At 31.4% G+C, this 19,261-nt stretch overlaps 1 protein-coding gene across 1 annotated transcript in view; it reads left to right on the forward strand.

Annotated features, from left to right (window-relative positions):
• The first annotated feature begins 330 nt into the window (after positions 1 to 330).
• The window catches only part of LOC139501261 (uncharacterized), an 80,749-nt gene continuing 61,818 nt past the window's right edge, over positions 331 to 19,261 (forward strand). Inside the window, exons 1-12 of the mRNA XM_071290283.1 lie at positions 331 to 386; positions 2,114 to 2,302; positions 4,797 to 4,943; positions 5,684 to 5,803; positions 5,990 to 6,283; positions 6,646 to 6,781; positions 8,642 to 8,873; positions 11,273 to 11,425; positions 12,670 to 13,015; positions 13,813 to 14,107; positions 15,198 to 15,324; positions 15,790 to 16,017. Coding sequence (XP_071146384.1) covers positions 347 to 386; positions 2,114 to 2,302; positions 4,797 to 4,943; positions 5,684 to 5,803; positions 5,990 to 6,283; positions 6,646 to 6,781; positions 8,642 to 8,873; positions 11,273 to 11,425; positions 12,670 to 13,015; positions 13,813 to 14,107; positions 15,198 to 15,324; positions 15,790 to 16,017 — 2,307 coding nt within the window. The 5' untranslated portion in view covers positions 331 to 346. The remainder of the gene's footprint in view (positions 387 to 2,113; positions 2,303 to 4,796; positions 4,944 to 5,683; positions 5,804 to 5,989; positions 6,284 to 6,645; positions 6,782 to 8,641; positions 8,874 to 11,272; positions 11,426 to 12,669; positions 13,016 to 13,812; positions 14,108 to 15,197; positions 15,325 to 15,789; positions 16,018 to 19,261) is intronic.

Raw genomic sequence — 19,261 nt, forward strand, 5'->3', positions numbered from 1 at the left:
CATGTTCAAAATATAGGTACAATGTATATTGATACAAATAATCTCACACGTGTGCATCATAATTAATAAATGTATACTATATGATAAAACATCTATCAAATTATGGTTTCTAATCGTAAATTCAAATCAATTTTTCTACATTTATATGCAAAATTAATAGCAGCAATATAAAAAAAAAATGCTATTTAGTTTCTTATGTGGAAGAAAAACTTAGCTTACAAAAATACGAGTTTGGATAAAGATATACAGTTGTCATCCTTGCTACAATATGCATTTTAGTGTTATAAAGGATAATAAATTGATTACTCTTTTTTTTTTTGCTTTTAGCATGCAAATTTATTACAAAATGGAGTGTTGTAATGGATATGGAGGATCTTCCTGTCTAGGTAAATAGTCTATGGTATTCATAAAAAGGCTCGTTTCCATTAAAAAACAGCACATAACAGCCCAAAATATAAGTAAAGGTTTCTGGAACATTTACTAGGTACTTTCTTGATTAAAATTTTAGAAAGTGCAGGCTTATTGAAATAGATCAGTAAAAATCGTCTAAGGTCCTCTTTGCCTATAAGAAATATTCGTTTACCAAGTTTAGCAAAATGTGTCATTAAAATTATGCAAGTACGCATACACTGGCTATTGAGTGGATGGTACCCCTGGGGACTGATAGTTACATGGCAGCACAATATCCAAACTTGTGGAAGATAAAAAAAAACCCGATACATAATAAGATTTATGTGCGCGCAACACATCAGATATAAAATTAATGATATGCAGGAACTTCTGAACATGTAGAATTATGACTGTATTCGTTCGGACTTTTCCTTGTGATGGTTTAAAAGTAAGAAAGCTACTTTTTGTCTGTCGATACTTTAATTTTTTATATTAGTTGCATGATCTTATTATGTTCGTCACACATTCCTCCAGTGGTTTGTTAATTTTTTTTCATGAGAAATGTTTCTTCTTTAAGACTTATCTTGAACTTTCTTTCTACCACATCTTTGAGTAAAATTGTCTCCAACAAACGTAACGTAAACAAATGTTTCATGCCATTTAGATACCGAATAGAACTTTCTGGATATTCGCCTTGCATGTGAAAATTATTAAATAAAAAGTATTTTTCGCGAACGGAACTGGTAATTATTTTTGGTAATATTTATTGAGTGAAGTATGTGAATTCTGTACATATAATTAGATGAGGGTTTTGTTGACGAGACAGCAACAGATTAAAACTATAAAAAACAGAGTAGGCATCAACAGGTTAACGTTTGAAGACCATGCCCTATTGCTAAAGAGTAGTACGATGAGCAACATGTATAGTTGTTAACTATTATGTAGTTTGGTCTTGGTGGAGGGTTGTCTCGTTGACTTTTGTAATCTATTTTCTTGACAAAGATGTAAAGCTCTATATCTATAAGTCTTACGATTCTTTAAACTGAACAGAAAAAAAATGTGTATACCTGAACAGCTATTAAACAAGTATAAATATACTATCTTTGAAAGAAAATCTCATATGTTATCCTAAACCTTCATTAATGTTAGTGCATGCGTCTGAGTTATAGTCTTCTCGTACTCTTAATTCATCGAAAGCTTTTCCTTATTCAGTCACCATAACAATGCCATGTCTCGTTAGAAATGCAAGTGTAAAAGGAAAAATTTGCAAGAGAAGGTAATCGATATAGAAAGAAGATATTAAATCCATTCGGAAAAAAAAAATTCACCAAATCATCAACTGCCAAGACAAAGTTTGATGAACTTATTGAAACGCATGGAACTACAGTATATAAAAAAAACACAAAAAAACCCCGATATTTTACCATCTTCATGGGCTCCATGAGTCTGTGTTGATTGTTTGTCAATGTTACACTCGGAAAAGTATTTACAGCACAAAATCACAAAAAGTTAATTAGCCTTAAAATTATCACTAGAAACTCGTTTTACTAGTACATAACTTTAATCGATCGCGAATTACTTTGATAGAAACTACCATGCATAGATCTGCCACTTGCAACAACTTTTTTTAAGAATAACGCACGAAATCTGACAAGTCGGTAAGCTATATCTTCATATGGAATGATATGTAATAAATGTATTACTAAGATCTCTTTTTTTAAAGCTCAATGCAATAGACTGACCAAAACCAGTACAGACGGGGCATGTAATTTACACTATACGAATGACAGCGTCCCCGACAGGAATTCATTATATGTAGAAAGAAATAGTGGCGGAACTTGTGTTTTACCAAATAAATGTGAATGCTGCAACAAGGGATTTTATGCAGATCATACTGATGGATACTGTAAAAGTGAGTCTATCCTTTTTAAATTCTTTTCTCTCTCAAGTTAGAACAATATTATCATGCTTCAATTTCCGTCTGACATTTTGTTCAAAAGAAATGATGCAAAATATAAAATTGACTCGGACGTATAAAGCTAGCGCAAAAGAAACAAAGAATGTGTGGTTGGAAAAATATTTCGGGTTTTTATAAAACTTTGTATGCATTTAGAACTCTTTGAACTGTACCTTAATATTGAAAAAAACCTAAATAAAACATTTATACTTCCGGAGATGCAGTCTTTTTGAAAATGTTACAATAAATCTATCAAATAAAACTGAGAATGGTATTGGGGAATATTTCAAAGAGACAACAACATGACAAAAGAACAGAACAGCCCAAGGCTACCAATAGGTCTTCAACACAGCGAACAATTCTGGCTTCAGGTAGCCCATTAAGAAAAATGTGTCAGATATAGTATAGATGATATATAAAAAGCGGCGACTGAAAACTTTGGTCATTAAAAGAATACTGCGGTCTATAAACACCGGCAGGTAGACCTCTACCAACAGTTTCCATGCAATAACTAAGTCTTATAACCATTGCTTTTCAAATTTCTAATATGTTTTTACTGATGACATGATGGAAGTCAGGTTCAGTATGAACGAGGCTCGCTTTTAAGGTAAGGAGTTATGGTCCTTGATAGATTGGTAAATGGAGCTATTTGACGTTTCAGTGCAATATCTTCTGAATCAGCCTTAATTCTTAAAAGTTTAATTTTATATTACCAAAATGGGATTACAAAACTGACGAGTATTACTGTAACTGTTCAGGAGTTTTTTTCCTTGATAGGTTGGACAAAAACATTCAGTTATATCGTTTCGGTACAACAGTTCAACCAATGCTTTTAAAATATGAATTATGTTGTTAATTATGACAAAATGCAAGTGACGTTTGATATGGTTAATTTTTACTCTTGCCGTTTAGGAGTTCTTGATATATTAGAAAATAATGCTTTTTGTCGTGTTCGAGCACTACCTTATATACTGTTCAAATTAATGATACTCAAATTGAGGCCAAGTTCGATATTGACTAATTTCCCTATTGACAGTCATGAGCTAAGGTCCTTGACAGATTGGAAAGCTTACTTGTTGTTTCCTGGCAATAGATATTTTTATCCAATGCTTTTAAAGTTTTGATATGTAATTGCGAATGACAAACTGGAGTTTAAATTTGATATTGACGAATTTCAGTTTGCCGTTCATGAGTTATGGTCGTTGATAAACTTGACAGGGTATGTTAAGTCGGTTCCATGCAATAACTTATGAACTGTCCAGCTAATGATTTTCAAATAAACATATGCTGTTACTGATGCCAAATTAAAGGTTTGATATTGATTATTTTCACAAATGAACATATGAACCTTGTTGGATTGAAACATATGCACATAACGTGCCAGGTCAAACAAGCTTGAAATGAAATACACGGATAAGAGGAATATTACATTTTTGAATCTTTTTAGGTGATGAAAAAGAAATCGAGCGCGTTAAATATGAGGAAGAAAATGAAATTAAGACCATACTGATAAATCAAAACTACTTGTTGTTGAGTCGCAACGTTTTTAGCTTGGTACCTATGATACAATACAATACAATACAAAGTTTTTTATTGTCAATTATGACGCCCAATAATTTGAGCAGTACAATTAAGTTCAATTTCATACAAATGATTACATATTGATTACATTGATTATTTAACAATTAAACAAAGTCAAGTCTTTTTCAACCAAATAAATTCTGCAGAAAAGATATATATATATATATATATATATATATATATATAGTTTTACAATATAATATAGATGGACAAACTACCGGTGACTTAACTGTATCTAGAATTAATTTTCTCTCTTTGAATAAAGTACACAATAATAAACTTACTTTTTTAATTATAACATTATCCTCAGATGACATTAACCATATTAATTTTGATTTATTTGGGAGGCTTTTAAAGTTTTTGTTAACCCTATTTAAGTAGTCTATATATTCAGATCTTTTATTTTCTAAAACAGGACACTGAAGAAGAAAATGAATTTCATCTTCAACTTCAGTGTTACATAATTTACATATTCTATCCTCCACTCGAAGCCCCACATATCTGCCTCTTTCAATTTCTAATTTATGTGCACTGACTCTGAACTTAGTGAGTAGTCGCCTTTCATCCTCATTTAAAATTAATAAGTACTTTTCCATATAAATATTTTCTTTAAATAATCTGTAAGTTTAGTTTATTTCCATGCTGTTTATTTTGTCTATCATTGTAAAGTTCAGATTTCCAGATACAAGAATATTTCTGTTTTAATTTCCGGTAAATTAGTGATTTTAAATCCATCTTTGAATTTTTAACAAGTTTAAGATCTATATCAAGATATTTCATAAGAATAGCAATACAACTATACCAACTATTTTTGTTTAAACTATTTAGTGATCTAGAGACATTCATATGAGTTGAATTTTTTTTTCAGTATGCCCATATATACCAATGTGTGACTATAGAAGCTGCCACTCGCCTCATGGACATGGGAACGAATGTGTGTATTGTAAATATGAAAATGATAATATACGTTATGAACGAGCCTATAAGTACAACACCATAACCATTGCATGTGAAAGTGAGTGTTAAATTGCAATTTCAAAACGTACTTAAAAAAGAATCATTTCGTGTAGTATAATCCTATAGTGTACAAGACTTCGCATTTTCCTTTTGCTTTCCTACGTTTTTATGTTGATATTTCATGTGACATTGATATGAACTTTTCCAAATAAATTCAGACTACTACAAAAATCAAATTATCATGACCAAACACTATGTAGAAAGGCATCACAACAATTGAACATTTTGAAGAAAAAAAATCTAGTGTATACAGTATTGGTATTTTATCAAAATTAAACAAAGTAACTTTTTTTCACACACTTTAAACTGGATAAGATTTACGTTTTGTCCATTTCTTTGCATTTACGTGAATTAAATGAAAATAAAATAGGGAAAAAATCAGAAGAGAACTCTGCGATTTATATTCAATGATTAACGATACATTTCTTTGTAAAGCTCACAAGCATTGAATTTCTCTTACAATTAAACGCATGTGAACGACTACGCAATAGATACATTTAAAATGATAAACAGTCTAGCTCCCCCTAGTCTGAATGAGCTCATACACAACAACGATGTTAATCAAATCTTTTCGATTTACTGCACCCTTGTATAAGAGAAAAAAAATAACATTGAAATGTGCAATACGAAAGAAAAGTCCTTCTTGAAGGAATAATTCTTTCAATATCGTTGATATCAATTTAAGAATGGTTTGATTATTATACACAGAGAAACTTAATGCATTTAAATCATATACAGAGACTTGTTCCTGGAGACCAGACAGTACCAGATGTTTTCCTGGTTATTGTTCGGACGAGTATGCAGATACATGTGTTTGTACTGAAGGTTTCGGTAGTCCATCAAGCCACTGTATTGAAAGTAAGTAAAATATAAACATTTATAGCGCTCGTAATAACAATGCCAAATATTCATCGAAACTTCATTACTACATCTACCGGTATGATATCAACAATCAAATCTTGGGTAAAGGTGGTGTGAATAAGATCTCGGATCATGATATGTGCCATACAATAAAGCTAATTATGTTTTACATGTATTTTGCAGTAACAAAAGCAATCGATGTACTCCATGCCCAAGTGATCTTCATGGATGCAGAAAACACTACGGTGTCATCTCCAGAAAATGTGAATAGCCCCAGGAACGTTCCAAAGAAATGGACCAATAATAGACAATTGAATACAATGGAATTTTCTCTAGGAGCAATTTACAATGCAACAGGAAATATACCAAAGTTTGGTGAACACACTGATACCATAAATGGCAAAATTCTGAAGCATTATGTTACCGAATTTAAGTATGGTATTATTTCAGGCGGGATGAAAGCTATGTTAATCAGAGGTAATTTTTTTTTATCTTCTACATAAAACGTAGTTTACTTGCATAATTTGCTTATTTTAAATACTGGTTAGAAAGAATTATTTTCTAACCACAGTAATAGATTTTATAAAAAAGTTTTTATTTGAAATATTCAAATCAATATCGATATACAAAACAGTATAATAGATTTTTTATATCATCTTTATTTGAAAGTTTAATTTGATAGGATTACATTTTTGTCTCCAAAATTGATATGGAGATGACATCAAATTGACATTATTATACTATGTACCAGTTTTAATTTTGACTTGTTATATCAACGAATGTTCCTTGACAAGACGATTTACATAATTGCTTAATTAACAATTATACATTTATTTCAGACCATGTTGCAACTGTATCCATTTTCAATGAAAATTGCCAAATTGATATGACACTAACTTCGCCTTTCCCAGTCAAGTCAGAGTTTCGCTGTCAAAAAAGTTTAAAATTTGCAGACCAGTTTAGACATAATGATGAGTAAGTACACTACAAATATTTACAACGTAATCTATACTGTTGTATCCAAGGCTATATAGTTTTTCTCAAAGACTACAGTTTTTCTCAAAGACTACAATTATGGTTGAATAGTTTTCGATTTGTAGTTCTGAACTAATTCTGTCGAAATATAACTATATGTTTCATTTTCATTTTTTGTCGCTAGTGAAAATTGAAAATCGATCGAAGATAAGGTGTGGCTCTATTTAGAATTAAAAAAAAATATAACATGAAACATGATTAAAATATTTTGATTCTGAATTTTGTATCTCGGATGGTTTTTTTTGTCATCAAGGAAATACATTATGTTTTTTTTTTCAATTTTTTTACAACAAGTAAATAAAGGCAACAGTAGTATACCGCTGTTCGAAATTCATAAATCGATTGAGAAAAAAAAATCCGGGTTACAAACTAAAACTGAGGGAAACAGATCATATATAAGAGGAGAACTTAAGACACAACAGAAACACAACACTAAAAAGTAATACACACAGAAACAAAGTATAATAATATAAAGATGGCTATTTTCCTGACTTGGTACATGATATTTTAAGAAAAAAATGGTCGGTTGAACCTGGTTTTGTGGCTAGTCAAACCTCCCGCTTTTTTGTTAATGTTGAATATAGTTCAAATGACAACATGACATAACAGGACTACACTACAAATAAATGGGAGAATATATAGGACAGAGAAACACACAAATAATAGCTATTAAAAGGTACCAGGTTTATAATTTAATACGTCAGACACGCGTTTTGTCTACGCAAGACTAATCAGGACGCTCAGATCAAAAAAGTTCGAAAGCCAAAACAAGTACAAAGTTGAAGAGCATTGAGGACCAAAAATATACGTATAATTACTTAGCATGAACTACATACAGTCTTTCAGGAAGCTGAATCCGGAAACACGTGTTGGACGTACAGAAACTAGATGCAGAGGTTTAACTTGTACCAGGCCAACACTGCTGCTGATGTACTCGACATCATATTTAATATTCGTTATATCTAAACAAACGTTTTCCTCATATTTTAAAAAAAGAAAGACTATGTGGAAAGAAAAGAGAAGGGGTGCTGATGATCACAATAAGCGGATGGTTCCAATGTGCTTACGAATTTTCGTAGGTCGAGAGAAACTGGCAATGTCGTGGCAGATTAAAACAAACAATGACGAAATGTGCAAACTGACAATACCATGCGGAAACCAATTCTCTCTTTTGAAACAGTGACCTTTTCATTGACCTATTGACCAAAAGAATCGAAAAGATTCTTCTTCTTCTCTACATTCCATCTGTATCTATTTTTCATTTTAATCATGAAAAACAATCAAGTTAAAAAAAAGCAGAAAAGAAAACTAAAATGAAAAATATACTAACCCCATCAAAAACTAATAACTTAAGTATTCCATGCATTATTTGAAAGAAGGATATATATACCGATGGATAATGTAGCAAAGAAAAAGAATGTATTTGATTGTTGGTTAATAGGACAATGTCAAGCTAACTGTTACAAAAAAAAAAAAGGTTTCCGCATGGTTAATCAGTTTTCACTTGTGGATTGAAATACTTATACAGGTGATAGATTGAGAAAAATGGAAGGAGCATAAATAATTTTTGTTTAAAAGGTCAATGGTTAAGATCACGGTCACTTAAAACAGTGAGGTCAACATGTCAAAGGGCAACGTAATTATATAAAATAAGATTTAAAATGGTTTTCAGAATAGTGGCATACTATGAATTGTTACATAATGATACAGTATATGCATACAATTGAAATAACCATCCTTTCCTTATCACATTTTTAAAATAAACTTTATATTTAAGTTCTTGTGATATTCAATTTATAGGTTAACAATATTAGTTGAGCTTGAAAATGGAGGATATTATGTATACGAGAACAGAGATGACAGACACCGTTACAAAATTGTTAAGAAGTGGCCTACGCTGTCGGTTAATTTGAAGGGAATAAAAACGGTCGAATCTTACAAGATTCACTGGGATACAGAGCTACCATACTATTATTGCATTAAATCGTTTTGTGATTCTCTACCTCTCTATGTACCTGATACATCAAAATCTGTTAGTATAATTTTATCCTTTAATACTGAACTCATAGCAAGTATAATATTAACAAAATTTAGTTTTTTTTTTGAGTTGTAAAATACACCTCATTTTTTCAAAAGTACACTATCAGGTAAAAATAGGAATAATATATAAAAACAAGAGGCCAATCAAATCCATCATAGATTGACATAGTATATTGCTAACTGAATTCTTAAAAAGCGCCTGATTATCATATAATTCACATTTTTCTTTCCGAAAAACCTTTCTGGAAATGATATTTCCCATATCAAAATACTAATAACCAGTCAAAAATATATAATACTTTACTGTTGGAACGCATTAAAATCATGTTTGGAATAACTGAATGCTGCATACATTGATTCACAATTCAATCTTTTAAAAAAATAACACACATATCTATATGAGCATATCATTCTACAATTCTTAAGTGAAATATATATATATATATATATCATATAAAACGTTTAGATATTAGTCAACTATTTTTCTCGAAGGTGCTAGATCGATCGTTATGAGAAGTAAATAAATTATATAAACGCCTAAAAAGTGTAAAAAAAACACTACAATATTAAAAAAAAATCGAAAGGTTTCCGCGGAATCCAGTGTCTCGAATTCTTTTGCTTTTCTCTATGTGTTTAGTGTGATAGGGGAATGCACGTAATAGAGTTACAGATTTCCGACGACGACGGAATGAATATGTCTCGCTTTTTTAAACTTTAACTGCAGACTGGATGAAGCATGTGTAATGTTAACTTGAAGAAAATACTATGTCCATTTATAAGTAATATACGGAAAAACAAGAAATACATTTTTACAAAATTTCATTCTAGATTTTGATCAAAAACATTCAAGCTTCTGTCCAAGTTTGGCACAAATCAGGGAATGTTTAAGAAAGTAATTATTATTTTAAAAACTTTATTCACAGAGTGAATGTGATGTTAACTGGCAAAAAATCTCAGTCCATTTATAAGTAAAATACGGATAAACAAGATTTTTTTTACAAAATGTCTTCTGGATACTATCTTAATATGATCATAATCATCTCTTCTGTCCAAGTATGGTTGAAATCCAGGATAGTTTAAGAAAGTAATTAAAATTTCAAAAAACTTTCAATAACTTAAACCACAGAGTGAAGTTTTTTTGGACGCCGCTAAAGACTAAAAACAATTACTCTATATATCAGCACAGCAATGTAAAATCTGCATCTGCATTTTTGCTCTTGCTTTTTATCTTGAAACTTTAACTATTGGTAAATAGAAATTTAGAGGGCTAAAAAGTTCAGCAAGACCGAATCCGCAAATAAGTCATAATTGCCAAATGTCAGTTAATTCCTTATATAAATTGTTGTCCTTGATTGACGATTGTTTATCGTGTATTTCTTTTTCTCTCTATCATCCGGAACACTATAAGAGAAAGATAGAGACGTTAAAAAGCAAAAACAACTAGATTTGCCATTGCAAGCAATAGCGGATGGCACCCTTCCCCATTGCCAGGTGAGCGGCAGCCATTTTTGAAAATTCCCAAGTCAAAGAACTCATCTACAGATGTCTATTAACATTCTTGTAAAGTTTCCATAATTTTGGAGCATTTTGAAATTTTTGAAATTTTTGCTATTTCCATGGTAACGGGTTCCATTTCCAAAATTCCAAAGACTAGTGCCACTTTTGGACATGCCATGTTAGATATCCATAAAGTTGTAGAAGGTTTGATCTTATATTTTTGCAGGAAATGCATCTTCGATGTGTTTTCCCATAGGGCCAATGTTAAACTTTCGCTCTGTTTCCATGACAATGGCGGCCATTTTGGAATTTCCTAATATTGTCACAACATCTAGACATACAAAGGAACATTACCATAAAGTTTCATCCAGCTAGGTCTTATAATGAAAGATTTAGAATTTGCATTTTTTTTTCACATTTTATCAGTTTCCATGGCAACAGCAACCATCTTGATGATGCCATACCCTGTTTGCAAAACTTGATATGCTGGGTAACATTATGGTAAAATGTGAACACATCCGCAATTGTAATTTGTCCCCCTGAAATGACCAATTCAACCATTTTCACTTAGATAATTGCAATTTTTTCGTTGATACTATCGCTTAACAATTTCAACTAAAACATTTTCTCTTAAAGAAATTCTTTTGATTTTAACATGTTGAATACGAAGGATTAAAATATGAAGGCAATTATATAATAAGGATCGAGGCAAGCTATGAAATCACCATTACTTGAATATAACAGCTGAAGATAATGTTTGAAATGATTTTTTTAAACAAAATTCATCCTTTGCATAAAATCAATTTGATTAAAAATAAAATATTCTTCTTGTGTCATAATTGTAGATAATTTGAGTTAATGTAATTATCCAACACAACTAATTGACATTTGCAGCGTGTTATCGATGTGCATTGGAACAATTGGTCAGATGATCTTTCTGGAGTAGATTACTACGAAATTGAAGTATTTGAATTGGAAACTGCTGGACTTGAATTAAGAGAAAATACGGCACCAGTCATGCATGTAAAAAGCATTAAAGGTCGATCGGTATGTCGTATGATAATATAAAACGTTCATAGTAAATCTAAATTTTGATTTGATCACATGGCTGAATTTGTCATTCCATGTTTCATATTGATGTGATATTTGCAAAATAAACAAAACATAATAGGATACGAATTTGAAGACTAATCGTTAGATTCACGATGGTTGCTCCTGTAGTTTTCGACCCCTCAGTATCAATGTAATTTAAGTCAATAATCTTCTTAAAAATAAATTCAAATGAAATCATATGGGAAAAATGAATGTTGATTGCAAGAAGACATACCATAACACTATGACTATAGATCATTATATTACAGTATTCTACATCTGATCCTAGTATGTCAATAATACAGGGTATTTATATATTTCATGAAAAATAAGGCATTTTGAATTAAACGAATTGTGTTGTTTGAAGATATATAGCATCACAATCTCAGTTGATCTTTCGAGAGCTGAAAAATTAAGAAATTTAAATAGTTTAAATCGGTTTTGAAACTACTTATCTCACATTTGGAAAATGAAGTTTACAAAACACCTACTTGCATGTGCAAATAAATTCAAATTGCCATTATTCATGTCCGTGAAGGATATCCTAAGATCATTACTGCTAACCGAATCCCAAATAGAACCCCCATCTTATCTATCATACGTTAGCTTCTTTACTGAAATAATTGCAAATATTCATGTTCACAAAAATCCAATGACCCGCTACCGGATACTTATATAGAAATAACATGTGGTATAATTGCCAATAAGATAATTTTCTCCAGAGACAAGATGATATAGAAGTTATAGAAGTTAGACATATATCTACATTAACTACACTTATTTAGACGCATATACTATCGAAATAACATATGTTTAAACAAGTACTACGTTTTAGGGAATTAATTTTGATAATGAAAAGTTTCAATCCATTTTAAATGTAGACGCTAAACAAAGAATTTTGGTCTTTAAAATTTAGCCCCAAATATGTAACTTGTACTGGTTAATTAGTTTCGCACATTTATATGATATCAGGAATAGATTACCTTAGCTATATTTGGCTAAACTTTTAGGAGTTTTGGTTCTAATTGCTCTTCAACTTCGTTCTTTATTTGGCCTTTTAAACTTTTTTGGATTCGAGCGTCACTGATGAGTCTTTTGTAGACGAAACGCGCGTCTGACTTTAATACAAAATTTAATCCTGGTATCTATGATGAGTTTATAAATCACCCTTTTCCTTTTTGATGCAATTATTATTTCAGAGCAAAGTAGAAGTGACAAAGCCAGGAATATATGCTGTGCATCTTTTTTGCTTTGATATGGCAGGAAATTATGAGACTGCAAGGGCATTTGTTCTCTATGACAACAACGATACGATCGATCTAGGCAAAGGACAAATAAAAGTGAAAAATACAAAATATTACCTTGAAAGAAGATGGATAACTGATTCCAGTCCTCTCATTGAAGTGGAATGGAAGGACATATTTATAAAAACTGATCATGTAAAATACAAGTGGCTTGCGACTGTTCAACCACACCCAAATATTCTGTCGACATACGATGACATTAGTGGTAAACGCACCGTAAATAATGTTCCGAATGTAAAAGGTAATTACGCAAAATAGTTACATTTGAATAGCACAAACAAAGATTATTATGAAACTGTAGATGACCAAAATGTATTTTTTTAACAAGCTTAAAACGGAGGTTGACACAGATAGATCAAAAACATAGTAGGATGAACACAGTCTAAGGATGCCTCCGGGTGCGGGAATTTCTGGCTGCATTGAAAAACTGTTGGTGATCTTCTCCTGGTGTCTGTTCTATGGTCGGGTTGTTGTCTCTTTGACACATTCCCTATTTCCATTCTCAATTTTATTAGTAATAGTTAAAAATAGATTTACGTTGTAACTTAGATTAAGAAATAAAAAAGCCATTAAAAAAACTGTAGATACCTCTGTTTCAGCAGTACACTTTAGACCTTTTTTCGGATAAATTACAACATTCATTTGTGCCGAACATCATTTTACCATGCCAAGGAATCCTCCATTGAAAATCCGGTGAACCTCCTACGACACCCATAAGTAGTTAAAGATTCGATTTCATTAAACAAAGTAATTTATGACCTGCATATAGGTGTCGCTTAGAACACGTCCATATACGAAATGGTCAATATGAACCATCAGTATAATTTGCTCTATAGGATGTTTGCACGAACGTAATACGTCTGAGTGATCAAATAAAGTCTGTTGTGCAGAATTTGAGGAAAATCTTGGCACGATACTTAACATATTTATGTAGATTTGTTTTACCAAAGAGATTAAATATATTTGATAGGAAATAAAGAGATAAAACAGTAGTTATCGTCATTTTAAAACAACGTAATCAATGTATCTTTGAAATAGGTATTGTAAGGTTTGAAATTGTCCATGATGTTAATGGTACCAAGCTCAAATCAAGTTCGAAATTTACGGTTGTATCAAATGTATATGCACAATTTACGGTTCGAAATGTAACGTGGGATGATGGGGACCAACTTAAAACAACAATAAGAGCATTTGATATTCTGGAAAACTACAGAGATGAGACGATAATCACTTACAAAGATTCAACGCCACCAGTTATTTCTAATTTGTGGCTAACGAAAGGAGATCGTATTGACACTGCCGTTCACAGCTTGAAAGAATTGAACGAAATGACGTAAGAAAAACTTTCATTTTCATACAACAGATAATTGGATATTCTTTATGAGTAAAAAGTGATAATAATTTTGCAGTTATTTGTTTAAAATGTAAGTTAACTCGTTGCTTTCTCTCGATGACAAATTCGAAAGAAAAAACAGCTCTGTAGGCTGGACATACACGTAGGAAGTGGTACTCATTTTTAACACAACCCATAGACGCATATGTCTAGGAATAATTTTTTATCTACCTCATTCCATGTTCATTTCCAAAGAACTACTTTCCAATTTTGTGAGTAAGTTACTATTTATTAAAAAAAATCAAAATAATAATCAATTACAAAGTCTGTTTTCAAAAGAAAATTATAAATCCTTTAGAGAATACTGTAAGTAAAGATATACAGATTATTTGTTTTTGCATGTAGATGAACTTATTTTATATACCATGATTAATTTTGAATTTGCAAGCCAGAAGCGTGTTTCGTCTACAAAAGTCTCATCAGTGACGCTAAAATTAAAAACAAAAACAAAACAGTTAAGATCCAAAATTCCAAATTTTCGGTGGAAGAAAAGCCTTAGTATTTCAAAAATTCAAAGTTTTTTGATCATTTGATTTATAATAATGACGAATATCAGTGAAAATGTATATGAGCACATTATGGCGATATCAGTGATAATTTATATGAGCACAAAAGTGATGACCACTAAACTGGTATTACCCTCGGGGAGGAAACAACAACAATGCAGCTGTGGCATCGACCAAGTTGTTGTGAATAAACTCATCATGTATACCGATATTGATTTAAATTGGTACGCCAGACGTGCATAAAGTACATATACGAAGTTGAAGTTAATTAGGGATTTTTATTGAACTAGTTAGACATGAACTTTTTTTTAAAAAAGATAAAAGATTTGTATGCATTTATCACAGGTAAATTGTATATTTTTTGTATAGTATAAGTAAACTATATTTTAGAATCGAGATTTTGTGATTTTCACACTGACATGTTGATTACTGCCATTTACGTTTTTATTTCTAACTGTCTGAATGAACCATCGTGATACTACATACAGTACATATGTCATTGTTTTATGATACTTGTCTTTCAGGATTGAATGGGATGCCTATGATTATCATAGTGGAATAAGTCAATTAAAATGGAGGTTGTACAGTAACTACAGTGGGATTAATATCATTCATGGAGAAATTGACTTACCAGGCCAAGGCGAGACACAGGTGCTAATACAATTATTTGATATACTAATACCTAGTCCAACATAACTATACATTCTTGAATTGTCATTTAGTTTATTGAATATACAAATTGCAATTAATGAATTTGTGTTATGATTTTTAATGAGAGCAGTAAAAAAATGTTCGTTTATTTATGCAAAACCTGTATTTCATGTTTCTGTCTTTTAAAGAAAATAATACACAAAATAAACATGTTAACACTAATCGTACCACCATTTGACATAATGGAACTTGTAAATGTTTGAAATCAATTTATTTATTCGTATATATTCTTGTATGTTATTACTTGACCAGAGACATGCATGCCAAAAAATCCCAGATGTAATACCAATAGACAAAAATCAGATTGTAAAATAAGAAACACAAAAAAAACCCAAATATGACATAATGTTTAAATAGGTAAGCATATTTCATTTTGACATGCGTATTTACGGGTTTTTTTGACAGAATTTTACAGAATGTGAGGAGAAATATAACGTCACTAGAGGACCGGCATGTTACTGTACCAAGTACACGGGATGTTACCAAAAACATTTCTACATCAGACCTAATATAGTAGTAGGAGAAGGCAATGGAATAGTCCATAACAAATCTATGGGAGAACACAATTTGGATTATTTCATTGATGTAAATGTGACAAATATGGCAACATTAATTTCACTGAAGACTATCAGGGTAGGTACAGTGTTCACTATGTACCTTTCATTTTTCTTTCTCTTACGAAAGAAATGGTCTATTGATGACATATTTTATTGATAAATTGCGCAGTTTTGGTTTTTCTCATTGTTGAAGAACGAACGCTGACCTATAGTTGTTAGCCTCAAAACGTCATTTTTTTCTCTGCTTAATCTTTGCCTCATCGGCAATCAGAACTTATCTTCTTAATGTTATATAAACGAGTCGGATAACTGAAATTCAATTCATGTTTCGAATGCGGTTTTCTAACCCTTGGATATCCATAAAGCAGTGGTAAAGGAGAAGGTCCGACAAGTGCCGATTTTGGCCTTAAATTTAAGGTTCATCTGACGAAAGATTTTGGACACTTTTCAAACACTTCAGTGTCTATTTCAGTTGATTCGATTAGTCAATGTGAAAGATTTTAACTTATTTACTCATTAAAAACGCTCTGATTCAAGTTAAATATGAAAAATCTATCAAATATGCCAAAAAACGTAACTTTTAAAATGTTTTTTTGTCAAAAATAAAGGTGGGCGTATCCATGTTCATCCCCAACCTTTATATATGTTATGTATTATCATCAAATACAACTTACATTTCAATATTAAGAATGAACATAAATATGACCACTTTCATTTAAGACGGACACCGTCTAAAATTGAACTAAAATGCTAAAGTTGTGTGAAGATTTCAGTAATTTAGCATGACTTAATGATGCTAATACCAGATATATGTGCATTGCATTGTACAAAAACCCAGCCCATATTAATTTAGCAGAATTATTCTACTTTCCAATAAATAACTAAAAGTTTACATTTTAACAATTTTGTAAAACTGCTATATTTTGGGACCAAAAAGGGGACCTACTCCTTTCTTTTTTTTCATTTCTTAAAATACGACCATTTAAAGGGTATTGATAAAATTAATTTGGCCGACAGTCACATAGATCAAGATTACTATGACGGAATATACCAAAACATTAGATAGAGCAGTCGAATAACTTTTATAAAAGCTAAAGTAAACAAAAAATATAACTAACACAGGACAAATTGACAATGCTATAACAATTCCTAGTGAAACCATAGAAAGAGACATAAATGAAACGCCGTGATAGATATAAAGAAATAGAATATTTATATAGAATAATATAGAGGTGTGACATTTCCGTTCATAATTTTGGTTTGATGAAAACTTGTTATAGGAGTTATAAGTCATTTCAAAGTGATTGAAGGTGCAAAAAATGATAAAACAAAAGTAATTTCAGACTCAGGCTTTGGTGGTATGATTTTAGGCAGTACAGCTGCCTTATGCGAGCACCCTAGATTTGTGTTCTACCCAATAAATGCTGAAATATGTGCCATTGTTATTATCTAGCTGGATGTTATATGTTATTCATAACTAATTGGACAGTTTTTTCATACTTTTAATTCTTGATTACAAAAAATATGATAAGAAAAACCTTAAATGATCGTCGATTTATCCAAAAGTTTTGAAGTTGCACATAGGAAGTAGGGTACATTAGGAATCTTTATGTAGTTTATTATCCCCTGAGATTTTGGCTAAGCTGTCAAAGAACAAGTGTATGAAATGTTTAATCGCCGAAAATTTCTAAAGACAAGTAGTTTAGATTTCCCAAATGGCAAAAGTCGTAGGAATATTGTTTGTCGTCAATACGTAGTCAACTACGTTAGTAGTCTTAAAATAAGTTCCACTGTTCATGCTGTTGACGGCAATTTTAAATTATAAGACGAAAATTTTGTATCTTTTCAATTTGGAGGCAGGGGTTCAATTAGCGATTGTCCGAGTTCTGCGAACTTCCATTTTTGCAGTCGAACTTTCGACTTGGTTACTAGCTACGCTCGACCTGCATGACTTGAGAGGAAATAAAAACATAACTTTGCCAACCTTTTTACCAAAGTCTCCTAGGAAACGATCTCAAAACTTGTTTTTAGCATTATTATTCATGACAGCGATGTTCATTTTTTTCAACAGCTACCTTTATACAAAAAAATCGCCGACAAAGAATATGGAAATTCGAATAAAATCGTATCTGACAAAAACAACATTGAAAACAAAATGGCTGACATGAGAAGAAAATTCTAATGTCGGATCCGATTCCGGAAGCGGATATGGGTAATTCCGGGTTTTGGCGAACTTTAAACTTTTAAAAAAATCAGACAGATGACAAAATACATCTTTGCATGGTAAATGAATATAAACACTAGAATTGAAAACCAAAAGCTATATGTAAAAGAATGAAAAAAACAGAAAATATTTTGTACTGAAAATGTAAGAAACGTACAATTAAATACAATGATGATGAAGTAGAGCAGAAAATAATGGTGCAACAGTGCCAGCGTTCTGAAGATCCATATGTATCCATAGGAAACTCAAAATTACTTTTTGACAAATTTTAATGTCAAAATCCAATACAATGTGAGTCTTTGTGACTGTTGGGAACAGTATATCTAACAATATATATGGTCCTGGTGACAGTATGAATTTTCTTTATCAGAAATAAATGTTGGTAAAGCAAGTTAGATGCTTTTAAAGTGTAAACATATTACTAAATGGGTATTTTTTTTCTCAAATTTTGATGGGACAGTTAAAATACCTTGAAGTTTCTTATTTTACACATATAGTGCAACTACATTATATAATACCTGAATGTAAGCAAATTATATGTAGTGGAGTCCTTTGGGGCACTCTAACCCCTCCTGTTTGATAACTTTGAAACGGATGAGATCCCAACCTCTCAACCATATACATTCATGTATGGGACTATATAACTAATCAAATGAAATATAGGTGAAGTCCCTAGGGTCACCCACCACCTCCTGCTTCAGAACTTGGAAACAGTCGAGATCCTCACCCCTCAATCATATTTATTCATGTATGGGACAATATAACAAATCAAATGAAATATAAGGGAAGTCACAGGGGTCCCCACCCCTTAACCATATATATTCATGTATGGGAGAATATAAAAAAATAAATGAAAAATAGGGGTAGTCCCTAGAGTCACTCGCACCCTCTTGTGTGTGTTTTGAGAACTTGTAAAAGATTGAGATACCAACTCCTAAACCATATTCATTGCTGTTTGTCATTTCAAAAAGATTGAATGACATACAAGGTCAATCTCATAGACGTCACATATGCATATCACTTTGCTAGACCTAACACCTGAAATTTTATTCCAAACTTAGACATCATGGACTTGGGTTGATGGTGGGAGTCATTT

The sequence above is a fragment of the Mytilus edulis genome, chromosome 13 (genome assembly GCF_963676685.1).
Source record: "Mytilus edulis chromosome 13, xbMytEdul2.2, whole genome shotgun sequence".
Classification (NCBI taxonomy): Eukaryota; Metazoa; Mollusca; class Bivalvia; order Mytilida; family Mytilidae; genus Mytilus; species Mytilus edulis.